Source organism: Oncorhynchus mykiss, chromosome 14, assembly GCF_013265735.2.
Source record: "Oncorhynchus mykiss isolate Arlee chromosome 14, USDA_OmykA_1.1, whole genome shotgun sequence".
Lineage (NCBI taxonomy): Eukaryota > Metazoa > Chordata > Actinopteri > Salmoniformes > Salmonidae > Oncorhynchus > Oncorhynchus mykiss.
The window spans coordinates 41741303-41760875 of NC_048578.1; the positions used below are offsets into that span (position 1 = coordinate 41741303).

Here is a 19573-nt window from a genome sequence, read left to right on the forward strand (position 1 = left end):
TACTTGGCTGGTTACTGTTTGTAATGATTTGTATGCTGGGCTGTGTTCTCAAATAATTGTAAGGTATGCTTTTGCCGTAAAGCATTTTTTAAATCTGACACCGTGGTTGGAGTCACAAGAAGTTAATCTTTAAACCTATGTAAAATGTTTTGTTTTCTGAATTTTTATGAGTATTTCTGTATTTGAATTTGGCGCTCTGCAATCTCACTGGATGTTGGCCAGGTGGGACGCTAACGCCCCACATACCCTAGAGGTTAAAACCTCTTGAGGATATGGAGATGCTAGCGTCTCAACTGGCCAATTGCCTAGGGAAATTCAGAGCGCCAGATTCAAATTAAATTCTATAAAATTCAAACTTTCATTAAATCACACATGTAAGATACTCAATTAAAGCTACACTCGTTGTGAATCCAGCCAACATGTCAGATTTTAAAAATGCTTTTTGGCGAAAGCATGAGAAGCTATTATCTGATAGCATGCACCCAGCTGAACCAGCTGTAAACAAAATAACTAGTGTAGCAGGCGCTACACAAAACGCTGAAATAAAATACAAAACATGCATTACCTTTGACGAGCTTCTTTGTTGGCACTCCAATATGTCCCATAAACATCACAATTGGTCCTTTTTTTCCGATTAATTCCGTCCATATATACCCAAAATGTCCATTTATAAAGCAGGTTTGATCTGGAAAAAAACAGCTTTCCAAAACACAACGTCACTACAAAACATTTCAAAAGTTGCCTATAAACTTTGCCAAAATATTTCAAACTACTTTTGTAATACAACTTTAGGTATTTTTAAACGTTAACAATCGATCAAATTGTAGACGGGGCAATCTATTCAACAGTGCAAGTAAACAAACCGTGCACCTTTTTTCATCTTGCGTAACTCTCAGTGTAACGTTGTTCCAGGATGTGCTTCTTCTTCGTTTGCCGTAAAGCATTTTTTAAAATCTGACACCGTGGTTGGAGTCACAAGAAGTTAATCTTTAAACCTATGTAGAATATATGTTTTGTTTTCTGAATTTTTATAATGAGTTTCTGTATTTGAGTTTGGCGCTCTGCAATCTCACTGCACCAATGATTAACTTCAACCCAATTCCAAAGACTGGTGACATCCTGTGGAAGTCGTAGGGAACTGTAAAATGGTCGCTATCAAATATCCCTTGGAAAAGACAACTGAGGGAACGGTCAGAGGCAAAATAAATAATCTGAACAGTTATTCCTCGGGGTTTTGCCTGCTACATAAGTTCTGTTATAGTCACAGAAATGATTGAAAAGGTTTTAGAAACTTCAGTGTGTTTTCTATCCACACCTACTAATCAAATGCAAATAATATATTCCTGGCATGAGTAGCAGGAAGTTGAAATTGTGCACGCTATTTATCCAAAAGTGAAAATGCTGCCCCCCATCCCTAAGAAGTTAACGGGATCGATATGACAACAGCCAGTGAAATTGCATTTTAAAGATAAACTTGTTAGTCCCACCACAGTGTCCAATTTTAAAAAGGCTTTACGACGAATGCACGACATATCATTGTTAGGTCAGCACCTATTCACAGAAAAAGACTGCCATTTTCCAGCCAAAGAGAGGAGTCACAAAAAGCAGAAATAGAGATCAAATTAATCACTAACCATTGATGGTCTTCATCAGATGGCACTCATTGGACTTCATGTTACACAATACATGTATGTTTTGTTCGATGAAGTTAATATTTATATCCAAAAATCTGTTTACATTGGCGTGTTATGTTTTGCCTCCTAAACATCCGGTGATTTTACCGAGAGCCACATCAATTTACAGAAATACTCATAATAAACATTGATAAGAGATACAAGTATTATACATGGAACTTTAGATAAACCTCCCCTTAATGCAACCGCTGTGTCAGATAAAAATAAAACTTTACAGCGAAAGCAAACCATGCAATCTGAGTACAGCGCTCAGAGCCCAAACAAGCCATAAAGATATCCGCCATGTTGTGGAATCAACAGATGTCAGAAATAGCATTATAAATATTCACTTACCTTTGATCTTCATCAGAATGCACTCCCAGGAATCCCAGTTACACAAATGTTTGATTTGTTCGATGAAGTCCATAATTTATGTCCAAATACCTCCTTTTTGTTCGCGTTTAGTACACAATCCAAACTCACGACGCGTGGGCGAGTCCATGCGAAAGTTCAGACAGTCATATTATAGTTCGTAGAAGCATGTCATACGAAGTATAGAATCAATCTTTAGGATGTTTTTATTATAAATCTTCAATAATGTTCCAACCGGAGAATTCCTTTGTCTGTAGAAATGCGATGGAACGCAAACTAACTCTCACGTGAACGCACGTGGTTAGCTCATGGCACTCTGCCAGACCCCTGACTCGAAGAGCCCTCATTCACAGTAGAAGCATCAAACACGGTTCTAAAGACGGTTGACATCTAGTGGAAGACTTAGGAAGTGCAATATGACCAATATCCCACTGGATATTCAATAGGCGATGAGTTGAAAACCTTCAAACCTCAGATTTCCCACTTCCTGGTTGGATTTTTTTCTCAGGTTTTTGCCTGCCATATGAGTTATTTTATACTCAGACATCATTCAAACTGTTTTAGAAACTTCAGGGTGTTTTCTATCCAAATCTACTACTACTAGTAATAATAATCAACTGGGCCTGAGCAGCAGGCAGTTTACTTTGGGCACCTTATTCATCCAAGCTACTCAATACTGCCCCAGCCATAACAAGTTAATTAATATCATTGTGGAGCCAACTGGTGCATTTCCACACTTTGTGGATATTTATGTGTTTGCTGGTCTGTTCTGAGTTGAAATTCAAGGTTCATGTGGTGTTGATGAAGCAGTTGTTGAGGGTTCTGGGCTCTGGTCTAAAGTAGTGCACTATATAGGGAATAGGGCTCTGGTCTAAAGTAGTGCACTATATAGGGATCTGGTCTAAAGTAGTGCACTATATAAGGATCTGGTCTAAAGTAGTGCACTATATAGGGATCTGGTCTAAAGTAGTGCACTATATAAGGATCTGGTCTAAAGTAGTGCACTATATAGGGATCTGGTCTAAAGTAGTGCAATATATATGGTGTCATTTGGGACACTGTTAAAGCTTCCATATGCTTCCAAGCCAAAACAGTTTGGTTGAGTTTGTGCATACAGAACATGTCAAATAAAGGTTGAATATTATTGTTTTTTCTTATGAAATCAAATCTACCTCACTCGTAACCATTTATCTAATCTGACCCTGCCATTATCTGCTTTTACCACTAGGGGGTAACCCTGCACCCTACTCTGTTGCAGTACCTGCTTTTACCACTAGGGGGTAACCCTGCACCGTACTGTGTTGCAGTACCTGCTTTTACCACTAGGGGGTAGCCCTGCACCGTGATATGTTGCAGTACCTGCTTTTACCACTAGGGGGTAGCCCTGCACTGTACTCTGTTGCAGTCCCTGCCTTTACCACTAGGGGGTAACCTTCCACAGTTCTCTGTTGCAGTGTGCCATGTTCTACTTCACCCTTTGTCTCTGTACAGTGCATTTGGAAAGTATTCAGACCCCTTGACTTATTCCACATTTTGTTACCTTACAGCCTTTTCAAAAAATGTATTATATTGTCTCCCCCCCTCATCAATCTACACCCAATACCCCATAATCTACACACACTACCCCATAATCTACACACACTAACCCATAATCTACACACACTACCCCATAATGACAATGCAAAAACAGGTTTTTAGATCTGTTTTCAATTGTATTAAAAATGAAAAACATATCTTATCTACCTCTGTATTCAAATCCTTTGCTATGTGACTCAAAATTGAGCTCCGGTGCATCCTGTTTCCATTGATCATCCTTGAGATGTTTCTACAACTTGATTGGAGTCCACCTTTTGGTAAATTCAATTGATTGGACATGATTTGGAAAGGCAACACACCTGTCTATATAAGATCCCACAGTTGACAGTGCATGTCAGAGCAAAAACCAAGCCATGAGGTCAAAGGAATTGTCCGTGGAGCTCCGAGACGGGATTTTGTCAAGGTACAGATCTGGGGAAGGGCACCAAAACATTTCTGCAGCATTGAAGGTCCCCAAGAACACAGTGACCTCCGTCATTCTTAAATGGAAGAAGTTTGGAACCACCAAGACTCTTCCTAAAGATGGCCGCCTGGCCAAACAGAGCAAACGGGGGAGAAGGGCCTTGGTCAGGGAGGTGACCAAGAACCCGATGGTCACTCTGACCGAGCTCCAGAGTTCCTCTGTGAACATGGGAGAACCTCCCAGAAGGACCACCATCTCTGCAGCACTCCACCAATCAGGACTTTATGGTAGAGTGGCCAGAAAGAAGCCACTCCTCAGTAAGAGACTTCAGAGTTTACCAAAAGACACCCGAAGACTCTGACCATGAGAAACAATATTATCTGGTGTGACGAAACCAAGATTGTACTCTTTGAACTGAATTTCAAGCATGGCGTCTGGAGGAAACCTGACACCATTCCTATGATGAAGCATGATGGTGGTGGCAGCATCATACTGTGGGGATGTTTTTCAGTAGCAGGGACTGGGAGACTAGTCAGGACCAAGGAAATGATGACCAGAGAGTAAAGAGCGATCCTTGATGAAAACCTGCTCCAGAGCACTCAGTACCTCAGACTGGGGTGAAGTTTCACCTTCCAACAGGACAATGACCACAGCCAAGACAACGTAGGAGTGGCTTTGGGACAAGTATCTGAATGTCCTTGAGTTGCCCAGCCGGAGCTTGAACCCGATCTCACGTCTCTGGAGTTACCTGAGAATAGCTGTGCAGCGATGCTCCCCATCCAACTTGACAGAGCTTGAGAGGATCTGCAGGGAAGAATGGGAGAAACTCCCCAAATACAGGTGTGCCAAGCTTGTAGAATCATTCCCAAGAAGACTTGAGGCTGTAATCGCTGCCGAAGGTGCTTCAACAAAGTACTGAGTAAAGAGTCTGAATACTTATGTAATGATTCAGTTTTAAATTTGCACAACTGTATAATCTTCTTTTGCGTTGTAATTATGGGGTATTGTGATGTCATAGGGTATTGTGATGTCATTATGGGGTAGTGTGTGTAGATTGAGGAGGAAAAAACAATGTAATCCATTTTAGAATAAGGCTGTAACGTAACAAAATGTGGAAAAAGTCACAGGGTCTGAATACTTTCTGAATGCACTGTATATTATGAGGACATTTAGTAAGGTTTAAGTCTATGCCCTTGATCTGTCAAGAGTAGGAATTCTTCAGTAAATTCTTTGTTGTCATTCAACAAGAGGCGACTCGTTTTCATGTACATTTTTTCTTCTGAAAATACTGCACCATATCTCAGATGGAAAAGTGTGTGTGGTCAAGATCTCTTTGGCAAAAACGTCAGTTACAGATTTCTTGTTGTCTTAGTCAGAATGAATCTATTTTGAGGAAGTGTATACTGGCTACGGCATCACAAAATGGACAAACGGTACCTTTGCAGTTTTTTCTGTTTTTCCAAGGAAGGTTTTTTCTGGGAGTATGAAGCTCCCTCGTTAGGTTCCCCTAGACCACATTACTGTTCTCCAGCCGAACTAAAGCATGCTGACACCCTACTTTCCTGTCCTCTCCTTCAGGGATGTTGGTTGTGCGGCCTCCTGCTGGGACTGACAACAAGGAGGACAAGAGCAGAGGAGCCATGAAGCTCCGAGTGGACCTCTCACGGAGAAAGACAGGTTAGTCTCCTCACTATATACCACACTGCTACCAACCAGGGGATAGTCGGAGAAGCCCCCAAGGTTTTGACCAGAGGGTGTTCCTACAGCCTAATAATCACAACTACTGCCAGTTTAATGAAATCAAACCTTTTGGGATTGATATTTGTGTTTATTAAGGATCCCCATTAACTGCTCTTCCTGGGGTCCAAACACATTAAGGCAGTTAGATCACCTAAAACAGCGGGCTCACGCGTCACCTAAAACAGCGGGCTCACGCATCACCTAAAACAGCGGGCTCACGCATCACCTAAAACAGCGGGCTCACGCGTCACCTAAAACAGCGGGCTCACGCGTCACCTAAAACAGCGGGCTCACGCGTCACCTAAAACAGCGGGCTCACGCATCACCTAAAACAGCGGGCTCACGCATCACCTAAAACAGCGGGCTCACGCACCACTTAAAACAGCGGGCTCACGCACCACCTAAAACAGCGGGCTCACGCACCACCTAAAACAGCGGGCTCACGCACCACCTAAAACAGCGGGCTCACGCACCACCTAAAACAGCGGGCTCACGCACCACCTAAAACAGCGGGCTCACGCACCACCTAAAACAGCGGGCTCACGCACCACCTAAAACAGCGGGCTCACGCACCACCTAAAACAGCGGGCTCACGCACCACCTAAAACAGCGGGCTCACGCACCACCTAAAACAGCGGGCTCACGCATCACCTAAAACAGCGGGCTCACGCATCACCTAAAGCAACTCTATATTCTGTTCATTAGCGTGCTTGACTCATTAATCCAATATTTTCCCTCGTTCAAAATGCATACAAATGAATCCCGTAAGTTACCAATAAACTTCTTCCAAACAAATCAAACAACATTCCTAATCAATCCTCAGGTACCCTAATATGTAAATAAACGAAATTTAAGACGGAGAATACCAGAGCGCAACAAACATTACAGCCAAAATGGGAGCCACTTGCTAAAACTACAAATTCTAAGTCATCTTTCAAAAGACAAGCCTGAAACTCTTTCTAATGACTGTTGACATCTAGTGGAAGCCCTATGAACTGCTATCTGGGAGGTATTCCTTTTATATTCCCATTGACAGCCATAGTAATCCAGGGTGAGCTGGGAAAAAAATTCTGTCTGGATTGTCCTCCGGTTGATGATTTGACTGGGAGCTAATATGTATAATTTCAGACCTAATAATGGGATTTCTTGTTGTTGGCAGGTAAAATGAGTAAGGCCTCAGCTGAATCTACAGACCAAGTGATGGAGGAGGAAGTAGGTCAGCTTCCGATTACAGACCAGATGGAGGAGGCGGAGGACGAGGAGGAGGAGGTAGGTCAACATCAGATGATCTTTCTATGTCCCCTGCTTACTTTTTCAAATGTATCCACCTGGGCACAAACATTGTTTTACCAAAAACAGTAGTACACTAGATGGGGAATTGGGTGCCATTTGGTGAACAGCCGGACTGTAGCTTCTGTGGCAGACAACAGGACACTACGATCACTCTGGGGCTATTCTCATGCTTTTTCCTCTTGGATGTTTTTTAATAGACTGTCATGACTGTTTATTCCTCAGGCTGGGAGCTCAACAGAGACTGTGAGACCCTCCTCTTCTCACACCAAGAGGAAGCCTTCTGTTGCAGCCAAGCAAGTTGGAGGGAATGAGTCAGACACCTCGGACGAGAGTGGACAGGACGATGGCGCCTCAGATGGTAAGGTCTACCACTAGATCTGGGGCCAGCACGGGTTTTAGTGCTTCTTAAATCTTTTGGCTGGGATCCCGTTAACTTCTCTAGGGTAGAGGGCAGCATTTGGAATTTTGGATGAAAAGCCCAAATTAAACCACCTGCTACTCGGGCCCAGAAGATATGATATGCATATACCTGGTAGATTTGGATAGAAAACACTAAAGTTTCCAAAACTGTTACAATAGTGTCTGAGTATAACAGAACTGATTTGGCAGGTGAAAACCTGAGAGAAATCCATTCAGGAAGTAGTTTATTTTTTGGTTTTGTAGTTTTCTATTCAATGCCATTACAGAATCCATTGACTTAGGACTCAAATTGCAGTTCCAATGCCTTCCACTAGATGTAGAAATTTTAGAAATTGTTTCAGGCTCGTATTCTGATAAATGAGGGAGTAAGACCAGTCTGAATGAGTGGACCCTTACGTGTCAGAGCTTTGTCATGCGCGCGACCGAGAGAGTGCCTTTCTTGTTTACCCTTTATATTGACGACGTTATTGTCCGGTTGAAATATTATAGATAATTTAGGCTAAAAACAACCTGATGATTGAATATAAACATCGTTTGACATGTTTTTATGAACTTTACGGATACAATTTGGATTTTTTGTCTGCCTGTTTTGACTGGATTTGAGCCTGTGGATTACTGAAGAAAACGCGCAAACAAAATGGAGGTTTTTGGATATAAAGAGGGACTTTAATGAACAAAAGGAACATTTATTGAGTAAATGAATATCTTTTGAGTGCCACCATATGAAGATCATCAAAGGTAAGTGATTTAATTGTATCTCTATTTCTGAGTTCTGTAACTCTTCTACTTGGCTGGTTACTGTTTGTAATGATTTGTCTGCTGGGCTGTGTTCTCAAATAATTGTAAGGTATGCTTTTGCCGTAAAGCATTTTTTAAATCTGACACCCTGGTTGGAGTCACAAGAAGTTCATCTTTAAACCTATGTAAAATATGTTTTGTTTTCTGAATTTTTATAATGAGTATTTCTGTAATTGCGTTTGACGCTCTGCAATCTCACTGGATGTTGGCCAGGTGGGACGCTAACGCCCCACATACCCTAGAGGTTAACGGGATCGATATGACAACAGCCAGTGAAATTGCAGGGCGCCAAATTCAAAACAGGAATCTCATAATTAAAATTCCTCGAACATACAAGTATTTTACACCATTTTAAAGATAAACTTGTTAGTCCCACCACAGTGTCCGATTTCAAAAAGGCTTTACGACGAAAGCACGGCATATCATTGTTAGGTCAGCACCTATTCACAGAAAAAGACTGCCATTTTCCAGCCAAAGAGAGGAGTCACAAAAAGCAGAAATAGAGATCAAATTAATCACTAACCATTGATGATCTTCATCAGATGGCACTCATAGGACTTCATGTTACTATGTATGTTTTGTTCGATGTTCATATTTATATCCAAAAATCTGTTTACAATTGGCACGTTATGTTTTGCCTCCAAAACATCCAGTGATTTTACCGAGAGCCACATCAATTTACAGAAATACTCATAATAAACATTGATAAGAGATACAAGTATTATACATGGAACTTTAGATAAACCTCCCCTTAATGCAACCGCTGTGTCAGATTTCAAAACAACTTTACGGAGAAAGCACACCATGCAATAATCGGAGTACAGCACTCAGAGCCCAAACAAGCCATAAGGATATCCGCCATGTTGTGGAGTCAACAGATGTCAGAAATAGCATTATAAATATTCACTTACCTTTGATCTTCATCAGAATGCACTCCCAGGAATCCCAGTTACACAAATGTTTGATTTGTTCGATGAAGTCCATAATTTATGTCCAAATACCTCCTTTTTGTTCGCGTTTAGTACACAATCCAAACTCACGACGCGTGGGCGAGTCCATGCGAAAGTTCAGACAGTCATATTATAGTTCGTAGAAGCATGTCATACGAAGTATAGAATCAATCTTTAGGATGTTTTTATTATAAATCTTCAATAATGTTCCAACCGGAGAATTCCTTTGTCTGTAGAAATGTGATGGAACGCAAACTAACTCTCACGTGAACGCACGTGGTTAGCTCATGGCACTCTGCCAGACCCCTGACTCGAAGAGCCCTCATTCCCCCCTCATTCACAGTAGAAGCATCAAACACGGTTCTAAAGACGGTTGACATCTAGTGGAAGTCTTAGGAAGTGCAGTATGACCCCACAGACACTGTATATTGGAATGACAAAGAGTTGAAAAACTACAAACCTCAGATTTCCCACTTCCTGGTTGGATTTTTCTCTGGTTTTCACCTGACATGAGTTCTGTTATAGTCAGACATCATTCAAACTGTTTTATAAACTTCAGAGTGTTTTCTATCCAAATCTACTAATAATAGGCAACTGGTCCTGAGTAGTTGCAGTGTGACACGTTCTTCTTCACCATCTCTCTGTACAGTGCATTTGGAAAGTATTCAGACCCCTTTACTTTTTCCACATTTTGTTACCTTACAGCCTTTTTAAAAAAAATGATTAAATTGTCTCCCCCCTTATCAATCTACACACACTACCCCATGATGTCAAAGCAAAAAACTGGTTTTTAGATCTGTTTTCAAATGTATAAAAAATGAAAAACATATCTTATCTACCTCTGTATTCAAATCCTTTGCTATGTGACTCGAAATTGAGCTCAGGTGCATCCTGTTTCCATTGATCATCCTTGAGATGTTTCTACAACTTGATTAGAGTCCACCTTTTGGTGAATTCAATTGATTGGACATGATTTGGAAAGGCAACACACCTGTCTATATAAGATCCCACAGTTGACAGTGCATGTCAGAGCAAAAACCAAGCCATGAGGTCAAAGGAATTGTCCGTAGAGCTCCGAGACGGGATTTTGTCAAGGTACAGATCTGGGGAAGGGTACCAAAACATTTCTGTATCATTGAAGGTCCCCAAGAACACAGTGGCCTCCATCATTCTTAAATGGAAGAAGTTTGGAACCACCAAGACTCTTCCTAAAGATGGCCGCCTGGCCAAACGGGGGAGAAGGGCCTTGGTCAGGGAGGTGACCAAGAACCCGATGGTCACTCTGACCGAGCTCCAGAGTTCCTCTGTGAACATGGGGGAACCTCCCAGAAGGACCACCATCTCTGCAGCACTCCACCAATCAGGACTTTATGGTAGAGTGGCCAGAAAGAAGCCACTCCTCAGTAAGAGACTTCAGAGTTTACCAAAAGACACCCGAAGACTCTGACCATGAGAAACAATATTATCTGGTGTGACGAAACCAAGATTGTACTCTTTGAACTGAATTTCAAGCATGGCGTCTGGAGGAAACCTGACACCTATGATGAAGCATGGTGGTGGTGGCAGCATCATACTCTTGGGATGTTTTTCAGTAGCAGGGACTGGGAGACTAGTCAGGACCAAGGAAATGATGACCAGAGAGTAAAGAACGATCCCCCAATTTCGTGGTATCCAATTGTGTAGTAGCTACTATCTTGTCTCATCGCTACAACTCCCGTACGGGCTCGGGAGAGACGAAGGTTGAAAGTCATGCGTCCTCCGATACACAACCAACCAAGCCGCTGCTTCTTTAACACAGCGCACATCCAACCCGGAAGCCAGCCGCACCAATGCGCCGGAGGAAACAACGTGCACCTGGCCACCTTGGCTAGCGTACACTGCGCCCAGCCCGCCACAGGAGTCGCTGGTGCGCGATGAGACACCCCTACCGACCAAGCCCTCCCTAACCCGGGCGACGCTAGGCCAATTGTGCGTCGCCCCACGGACCTCCCGGTCGCGGCCGGTTACGACAGAGCCTGGGCGCGAACCCAGGACTCTGATGGCACAGCTGGCGCTGCAGTACAGCGCCCTTAACCACTGCGCCACCCGGGAGGCTTGAACCCGATCTAACATCTCTGGAGAGCTGAGAATAGCTGTGCAGCGACGCTCCCCATCCAACTTGACAGAGCTTGAGAGGATCTGCAGAGAAGAATGGGAGAAACTCCCCAAATACAGGTGTGCCAATCTTGTAGCGTCATACCCAAGAAGACTTGAGGCTGTAATCGCTGCCAAAAGTGCTTTAACAAAAGTACTGAGTAAAGAGTCTGAATAATTATGGAAATGATATTTCAGTTTTTTTTAAATTTGCTAAACTGTATAATCTTATTTTGCTTTGTAATTATGGGGTAGTGTGTGTAGATTGAGGAGGAAAAAACAATGTAATCCATTTTAGAATAAGGCTGTAACGTAACAGAATGTGGAAAAAGTCACAGGGTCTGAATACTTTCTGAATGCACTGTATATTATGAGGACATTTAGTAAGGTTTAAGTCTATGCCCTTGATCTGTCAAGAGTAGGAATTCTTCAGTAAATTCTTTGTTGTCATTCAACAAGAGGCGACTCGTTTTCATGTACATTTTTTCTTCTGAAAATACTGCTCCATATCTCAGATGGAAAAGTGTGTGTGGTCAAGATCTCTTTGGCAAAAACGTCAGTTACAGATTTCTTGTTGTCTTAGTCAGAATGAATCTATTTTGAGGAAGTGTATACTGGCTACGGCATCACAAAATGGACAAACGGTACCTTTGCAGTTTTTTCTGTTTTTCCAAGGAAGGTTTTTTCTGGGAGTATGAAGCTCCCTCGTTAGGTTCCCCTAGACCACATTACTGTTCTCCAGCCGAACTAAAGCATGCTGACACCCTACTTTCCTGTCCTCTCCTTCAGGGATGTTGGTTGTGCGGCCTCCTGCTGGGACTGACAACAAGGAGGACAAGAGCAGAGGAGCCATGAAGCTCCGAGTGGACCTCTCACGGAGAAAGACAGGTTAGTCTCCTCACTATATACCACACTGCTACCAACCAGGGGATAGTCGGAGAAGCCCCCAAGGTTTTGACCAGAGGGTGTTCCTACAGCCTAATAATCACAACTACTGCCAGTTTAATGAAATCAAACCTTTTGGGATTGATATTTGTGTTTATTAAGGATCCCCATTAACTGCTCTTCCTGGGGTCCAAACACATTAAGGCAGTTAGATCACCTCAAACAGCGGACTCGCGCGTCACCTCAAACAGCGGACTCGCGCGTCACCTAAAACAGCGGAATCACGCGTCACCTAAAACAACAGACTCACGCGTCACCTAAAACAACAGACTCACGCGTCACCTAAAACAGCGGACTCACGCGTCACCTAAAACAACGGACTCACGCGTCACCTAAAACAACAGACTCACGCGTCACCTAAAACAGCGGACTCACGCGTCACCTAAAACAACGGACTCACGCGTCACCTAAAACAACGGACTCACGCGTCACCTAAAACAACGGACTCACGCGTCACCTAAAACAGCGGACTCACGCGTCACCTAAAACAGCGGACTCACGCGTCACCTAAAACAACGGACTCACGCGTCACCTAAAACAACGGACTCACGCGTCACCTAAAACAACGGACTCACGCGTCACCTAAAACAGCGGACTCACGCGTCACCTAAAACAGCAGACTCACGCGTCACCTAAAACAGTCTGTTAACTGTCTTGTTCAGGAGCAGAACGACAGATTTGTACCTTATCAGCTCGGGGATTCGATCCAGCAACCTTTCAGTTACTCGTCCAACACTCTAACCACTAGGCTACCTGCCGCCCCATATCTACTTACAGTACCTTAGGAAAGTATTCATACCCCTTGACTTTTTCCACATTCTGTTACTTTACAGCCTTATTCTAAATTGGTTAAAATGTTTTTTTTCCCATCGATTTACACACTACCCCATAATTAGCAAAAACAGGTTTTTATTACAAATGTAAAAACTGAAACCTGACGTGAGTATTCAGTGAGTATCCCGTATTCCCTACTTGACGTGCGTATTCCCTACTTGACGTGCGTATTCCCTACTTGACGTGCGTATTCCCTACTTGACGTGCGTATTCCCTACTTGACGTGCGTATTCCCCTACTTGACGTGCGTATTCCCCTACTTGTCGTGCGTATTCCCCTACTTGTCGTGCGTATTCCCCTACTTGACGTGCGTATTCCCCTACTTGACGTGCGTATTCCCGTACTTGACGTGCGTATTCCCCTACTTGACGTGCGTATTCCCCTACTTGACGTGCGTATTCCCCTACTTGACGTGCGTATTCCCCTACTTGACGTGCGTATTCCCCTACTTGACGTGCGTATTCCCCTACTTGACGTGCGTATTCCCTACTTGACGTGCGTATTCCCTACTTGACGTGCGTATTCCCCTACTTGTCGTGCGTATTCCCCTACTTGACGTGCGTATTCCCCTACTTGACGTGCGTATTCCCCTACTTGACGTGCGTATTCCCTACTTGACGTGCGTATTCCCTACTTGACGTGCGTATTCCCCTACTTGACGTGCGTATTCCCCTACTTGACGTGCGTATTCCCCTACTTGACGTGCGTATTCCCCTACTTGACGTGCGTATTCCCCTACTTGACGTGCGTATTCCCCTACTTGACGTGCGTATTCCCTACTTGACGTGCGTATTCCCCTACTTGTCGTGCGTATTCCCCTACTTGACGTGCGTATTCCCCTACTTGACGTGCGTATTCCCCTACTTGACGTGCGTATTCCCCTACTTGACGTGCGTATTCCCTACTTGACGTGCGTATTCCCCTACTTGACGTGCGTATTCCCCTACTTGACGTGCGTATTCCCCTACTTGACGTGCGTATTCCCCTACTTGACGTGCGTATTCCCCTACTTGACGTGCGTATTCCCCTACTTGACGTGCGTATTCCCTACTTGACCAGTGAAACAAGATGCACCTGAGCTCAATTTCAAGTCGGAATACTCGCGTCATCCTTGATGTTGCTACAACTTGATTGGAGTCCACCTGTGGTACATTAATTTGATTGGACATGATTTTGAAAGAAACACACCTGTATATATATATATAAGGTCTGACAGTTGACAGAGCAAAAAACAAGATTCTCTGGTCTGATGAAACCACGATTGAACTCTTTGTCCTGAATGCCAAGTGTCACGGTGACACATGTACAGTGCCTTGCGAAAGTATTCGGCCCCCTTGAACTTTGCGACCTTTTGCCACATTTCAGGCTTCAAACATAAAGATATAAAACTGTATTTTTTTGTGAAGAATCAACAACAAGTGGGACACAATCATGAAGTGGAATGACATTTATTGGATATTTCAAACTTTTTAACAAATCAAAAACTGAAAAATTGGGCGTGCAAAATTATTCAGCCCCCTTAAGTTAATACTTTGTAGCGCCACCTTTTGCTACGATTACAGCTGTAAGTCGCTTGGGGTATGTCTCTATCAGTTTTGCACATCGAGAGACTGAAATTCCTCCTTGCAAAACAGCTCGAGCTCAGTGAGGTTGGATGGAGAGCATTTGTGAACAGCAGTTTTCAGTTCTTTCCACAGATTCTCGATTGGATTCAGGTCTGGACTTTGACTTGGCCATTCTAACACCTGGATATGTTTATTTTTGAACCATTCCATTGTAGATTTTGCTTTATGTTTTGGATCATTGTCTTGTTGGAAGACAAATCTCCGTCCCAGTCTCAGGTCTTTTGCAGACTCCATCAGGTTTTCTTCCAGAATGGTCCTGTATTTGGCTCCATCCATCTTCCCATCAATTTTAACCATCTTCCCTGTCCCTGCTGAAGAAAAGCAGGCCCAAACCATGATGCAGCCACCCCCATGTTTGACAGTGGGGATGGTGTGTTCAGGGTGATGAGCTGTGTTGCTTTTACGCCAAACATAACGTCTTGCATTGTTGCCAAAAAGTTCAATTTTGGTTTCATCTGACCAGAGCACCTTCTTCCACATGTTTGGTGCGTCTCCCAGGTGGCTTGTGGCAAACTTTAAACGACACTTTTTATAGATATCTTTAAGAAATGGCTTTCTTCTTGCCACTCTTCCATAAAGGCCAGATTTGTGCAATATACCATAGGATTGTTGTCCTATGGACAGAGTCTCCCACCTCAGCTGTAGATCTCTGCAGTTCATCCAGAGTGATCATGGGCCTCTTGGCTGCATCTCTGATCAGTCTTCTCCTTGTATGAGCTGAAAGTTTAGAGGGACGGCCAGGTCTTGGTAGATTTGCAGTGGTCTGATCCTCCTTCCATTTCAATATTATCGCTTGCACAGTGCTCCTTGGGATGTTTAAAGCTTGGGAAATCTTTTTGTATCCAAATCCGGCTTTAAACTTCTTCACAACAGTGAAGAACCTGCCTGGTGTGTTCCTTGTTCTTCATGATGCTCTCTGCGCTTTTAACGGACCTCTGAGACTATCACAGTGCAGGTGCATTTATACGGAGACTTGATTACACACAGGTGGATTGTATTTATCATCATTAGTCATTTAGGTCAACATTGGATCATTCAGAGATCCTCACTGAACTTCTGGAGAGAGTTTGCTGCACTGAAAGTAAAGGGGCTGAATAATTTTGCACGCCCAATTTTTCAGTTTTTGATTTGTTAAAAAAGTTTGAAATATCCAATAAATGTCGTTCCACTTCATGATTTTGTCCCACTTGTTGTTGATTCTTCACAAAAAAATACAGTTTTATATCTTTATGTTTGAAGTCTGAAATGTGGCAAAAGGTCGCAAAGTTCAAGGGGGCCGAATACTTTCGCAAGGCACTGTACATTAAATATTTTTCCACTTCAGTTACCTGATGTGGAATAGAGTTCCATGTAGTCATGGCTCTATGTAGTACTGTGGAATAGAGTTCCATGTAGTCATGGCTCTATGTAGTACTGTGGAATAGAGTTCCATGTAGTCATGGCTCTATGTAGTACTGTGGAATAGAGTTCCGTGTAGTCATGACTCTATGTAGTACTGTGGAATAGAGTTCCGTGTAGTCATGGCTCTGTGTAGTACTGTGGAATAGAGTTCCATGTAGTCATGTCTCTATGTAGTACTGTGGAATAGAGTTCCATGTAGTCATGGCTCTGTGTAGTACTGTGGAATAGAGTTCCATGTAGTCATGGCTCTATGTAGTACTGTGGAATAGAGTTCCATGTAGTCATGGCTCTATGTAGTACTGTGGAATAGAGTTCCATGTAGTCATGGCTCTATGTAGTACTGTGGAATAGAGTTCCATGTAGTCATGGCTCTATGTAGTACTGTGGAATAGAGTTCCATGTAGTCATGGCTCTATGTACTGTAGTACTGTGGAATAGAGTACCATGTAGTCATGGCTCTATGTAGTACTGTGGAATAGAGTTCCATGTAGTCATGGCTCTATGTAGTACTGTGGAATAGAGTTCCATGTAGTCATGGCTCTATGTACTGTAGTACTGTGGAATAGAGTACCATGTAGTCATGGCTCTATGTAGTACTGTGGAATAGAGTTCCATGTAGTCATGGCTCTATGTAGTACTGTGGAATAGAGTTCCATGTAGTCATGGCTCTATGTAGTACTGTGGAATAGAGTTCCATGTAATCATGGCTCTACGTGGTACTGTGGAATAGAGTTCCGTGTAGTCATGGATCTATGTAGTACTGTGGAATAGAGTTCCGTGTAGTCATGGCTCTATGTAGTACTGTGGAATAGAGTTCCATGTAGTCATGGCTCTATGTAGTACTGTGGAATAGAGTTCCATGTAGTCATGGCTCTATGTAGTACTGTGGAATAGAGTTCCATGTAGTCATGGCTCTATGTAGTACTGTGGAATAGAGTTCCATGTAGTCATGGCTCTATGTAGTACTGTGGAATAGAGTTCCATGTAGTCATGGCTCTATGTAGTACTGTGGAATAGAGTTCCATGTAGTCATGGCTCTATGTAGTACTGTGGAATAGAGTTCCATGTAGTCATGGCTCTATGTAGTACTGTGGAATAGAGTTCCATGTAGTCATGGCTCTATGTAGTACTGTGGAATAGAGTTCCATGTAGTCATGGCTCTATGTAGTACTGTGGAATAGAGTTCCGTGTAGTCATGACTCTATGTAGTACTGTGGAATAGAGTTCCATGTAGTCATGGCTCTATGTAGTACTGTGGAATAGAGTTCCATGTAGTCATGGCTCTATGTAGTACTGTGGAATAGAGTTCCATGTAGTCATGGCTCTATGTAGTACTGTGGAATAGAGTTCCATGTAGTCATGGCTCTATGTAGTACTGTGGAATAGAGTTCCATGTAGTCATGGCTCTATGTAGTACTGTGGAATAGAGTTCCATGTAGTCATGGCTCTATGTAGTACTGTGGAATAGAGTTCCATGTAGTCATGGCTCTATGTAGTACTGTGGAATAGAGTTCCATGTAGTCATGGCTCTATGTAGTACTGTGGAATAGAGTTCCATGTAGTCATGGCTCTATGTAGTACTGTGGAATAGAGTTCCATGTAGTCATGTCTCTATGTAGTACTGTGGAATAGAGTTCCATGTAGTCATGGCTCTATGTAGTACTGTGGAATAGAGTTCCATGTAGTCATGGCTCTATGTAGTACTGTGGAATAGAGTTCCATGTAGTTATGGCTCTATGTAGTACTGTGGAATAGAGTTCCATGTAGTTATGGCTCTATGTAGTACTGTGGAATAGAGTTCCATGTAGTCGTGGCTCTATGTAGTACTGTGGAATAGAGTTCCATGTAGTCATGGCTCTATGTAGTACTGTGGTATAGAGTTCCATGTAGTCATGGCTCTATGTGGTACTGTGGAATAGAGTTCCATGTAGTCATGGCTCTATGTAGTACTGTGGAATAGAGTTCCATGTAGTCATGGCTCTATGTAGTACTGTGGAATAGAGTTCCGTGTAGTCATGGCTCTATGTAGTACTGTGGAATAGAGTTCCGTGTAGTCATGGCTCTATGTAGTACTGTGGAATAGAGTTCCATGTAGTCATGGCTCTATGTAGTACTGTGGAATAGAGTTCCATGTAGTCATGGCTCTATGTAGTACTGTGGAATAGAGTTCCGTGTAGTCATGGCTCTATGTAGTACTGTGGAATAGAGTTCCATGTAGTCATGGCTCTATGTAGTACTGTGGAATAGAGTTCCATGTAATCATGGCTCTACGTGGTACTGTGGAATAGAGTTCCATGTAGTCATGGCTCTATGTAGTACTGTGGAATAGAGTTCCGTGTAATCATGGCTCTACGTGGTACTGTGGAATAGAGTTCCGTGTAGTCATGGCTCTATGTAGTACTGTGGAATAGAGTTCCATGTAATCATGGCTCTATGTGGTACTGTGGAATAGAGTTCCATGTAGTCATGGCTCTATGTAGTACTGTGGAATAGAGTTCCATGTAGTCATGGCTCTATGTGGTACTGTGGAATAGAGTTCCATGTAGTCATGGCTCTATGTGGTACTGTGGAATAGAGTTCCGTGTAGTCATGGCTCTATGTGGTACTGTGCACCTCCCATAGTCTGTTCTGGACTTGGGGACTGTTAAGAGACCTCTGGTGACATGTCTTGTGGGGTATGCATGGGTGTCCGAGCTGTACGCCAGCAGCTCAAACAAACAGCTCGGTGCATTCAACATGTCAATACCTCGTATATATCAAAGCAGTGATGAAGTCAATCTCTCCTCCACTTTGAGCCAGGAGAGATTGACATGTATGTCCTTATAGTTGGAGAGGCGTCCATCCACAATATAGCAGGAAGTCTTTCCAGCAGCAGACTATGATCAATAATGTCAAAAGCCACACTGAAGTCTAACAAAACAGCCCCCCCCCCACTCTTTTGATCATACTTCTCTCTCAACCAATCACCGTGGATGTAAACAAAACATGTTTGTCTCTCGGTCTTCCGCTGTGTTTATCCAGATACCACTTTGCAGGAGAGGATAGACTGCACCGCCTGTGGACAGCAGGTCAACCACTTCCAGCGCCACTCAGTGTTTGAGCACCCGATGCTCCATGTGCTCCTCTGCAAGGTAGATAGACCTGCAACACGTTCATTTGTCCCTTCTGTCTGCCCCCCCCCCTGTCTCTGTCTGCCCCCCCGTCTCTGTCTGCCCCCCCCTGTCTCTGTCTGCCCCCCCCTGTCTGTCTGCCCCCCCTGTCTGTCTGCCCCCCCCCTGTCTGTCTGCCCCCGTCTGTCTGCCCCCCCCTGTCTGTCTGCCCCCCCCTGTCTGTCTGCCCCCCCCTGTCTGTCTGCCCCCCCCTGTCTGTCTGCCCCCCCTGTCTGTCTGC

The 19573-nt window shown here is 43.4% G+C and overlaps 1 protein-coding gene across 1 annotated transcript in view; it reads left to right on the plus strand.

The window, feature by feature from the left end:
* LOC110487800 (transcriptional regulator ATRX) overlaps window positions 1-19573 on the plus strand; it is a 104749-nt gene that overhangs the window by 15973 nt on the left and 69203 nt on the right. The window contains exons 7-11 of the mRNA XM_036943650.1: window positions 5623-5721; window positions 6944-7053; window positions 7300-7435; window positions 12168-12266; window positions 19205-19314. Coding sequence (XP_036799545.1) covers window positions 5623-5721; window positions 6944-7053; window positions 7300-7435; window positions 12168-12266; window positions 19205-19314 — 554 coding nt within the window. The remainder of the gene's footprint in view (window positions 1-5622; window positions 5722-6943; window positions 7054-7299; window positions 7436-12167; window positions 12267-19204; window positions 19315-19573) is intronic.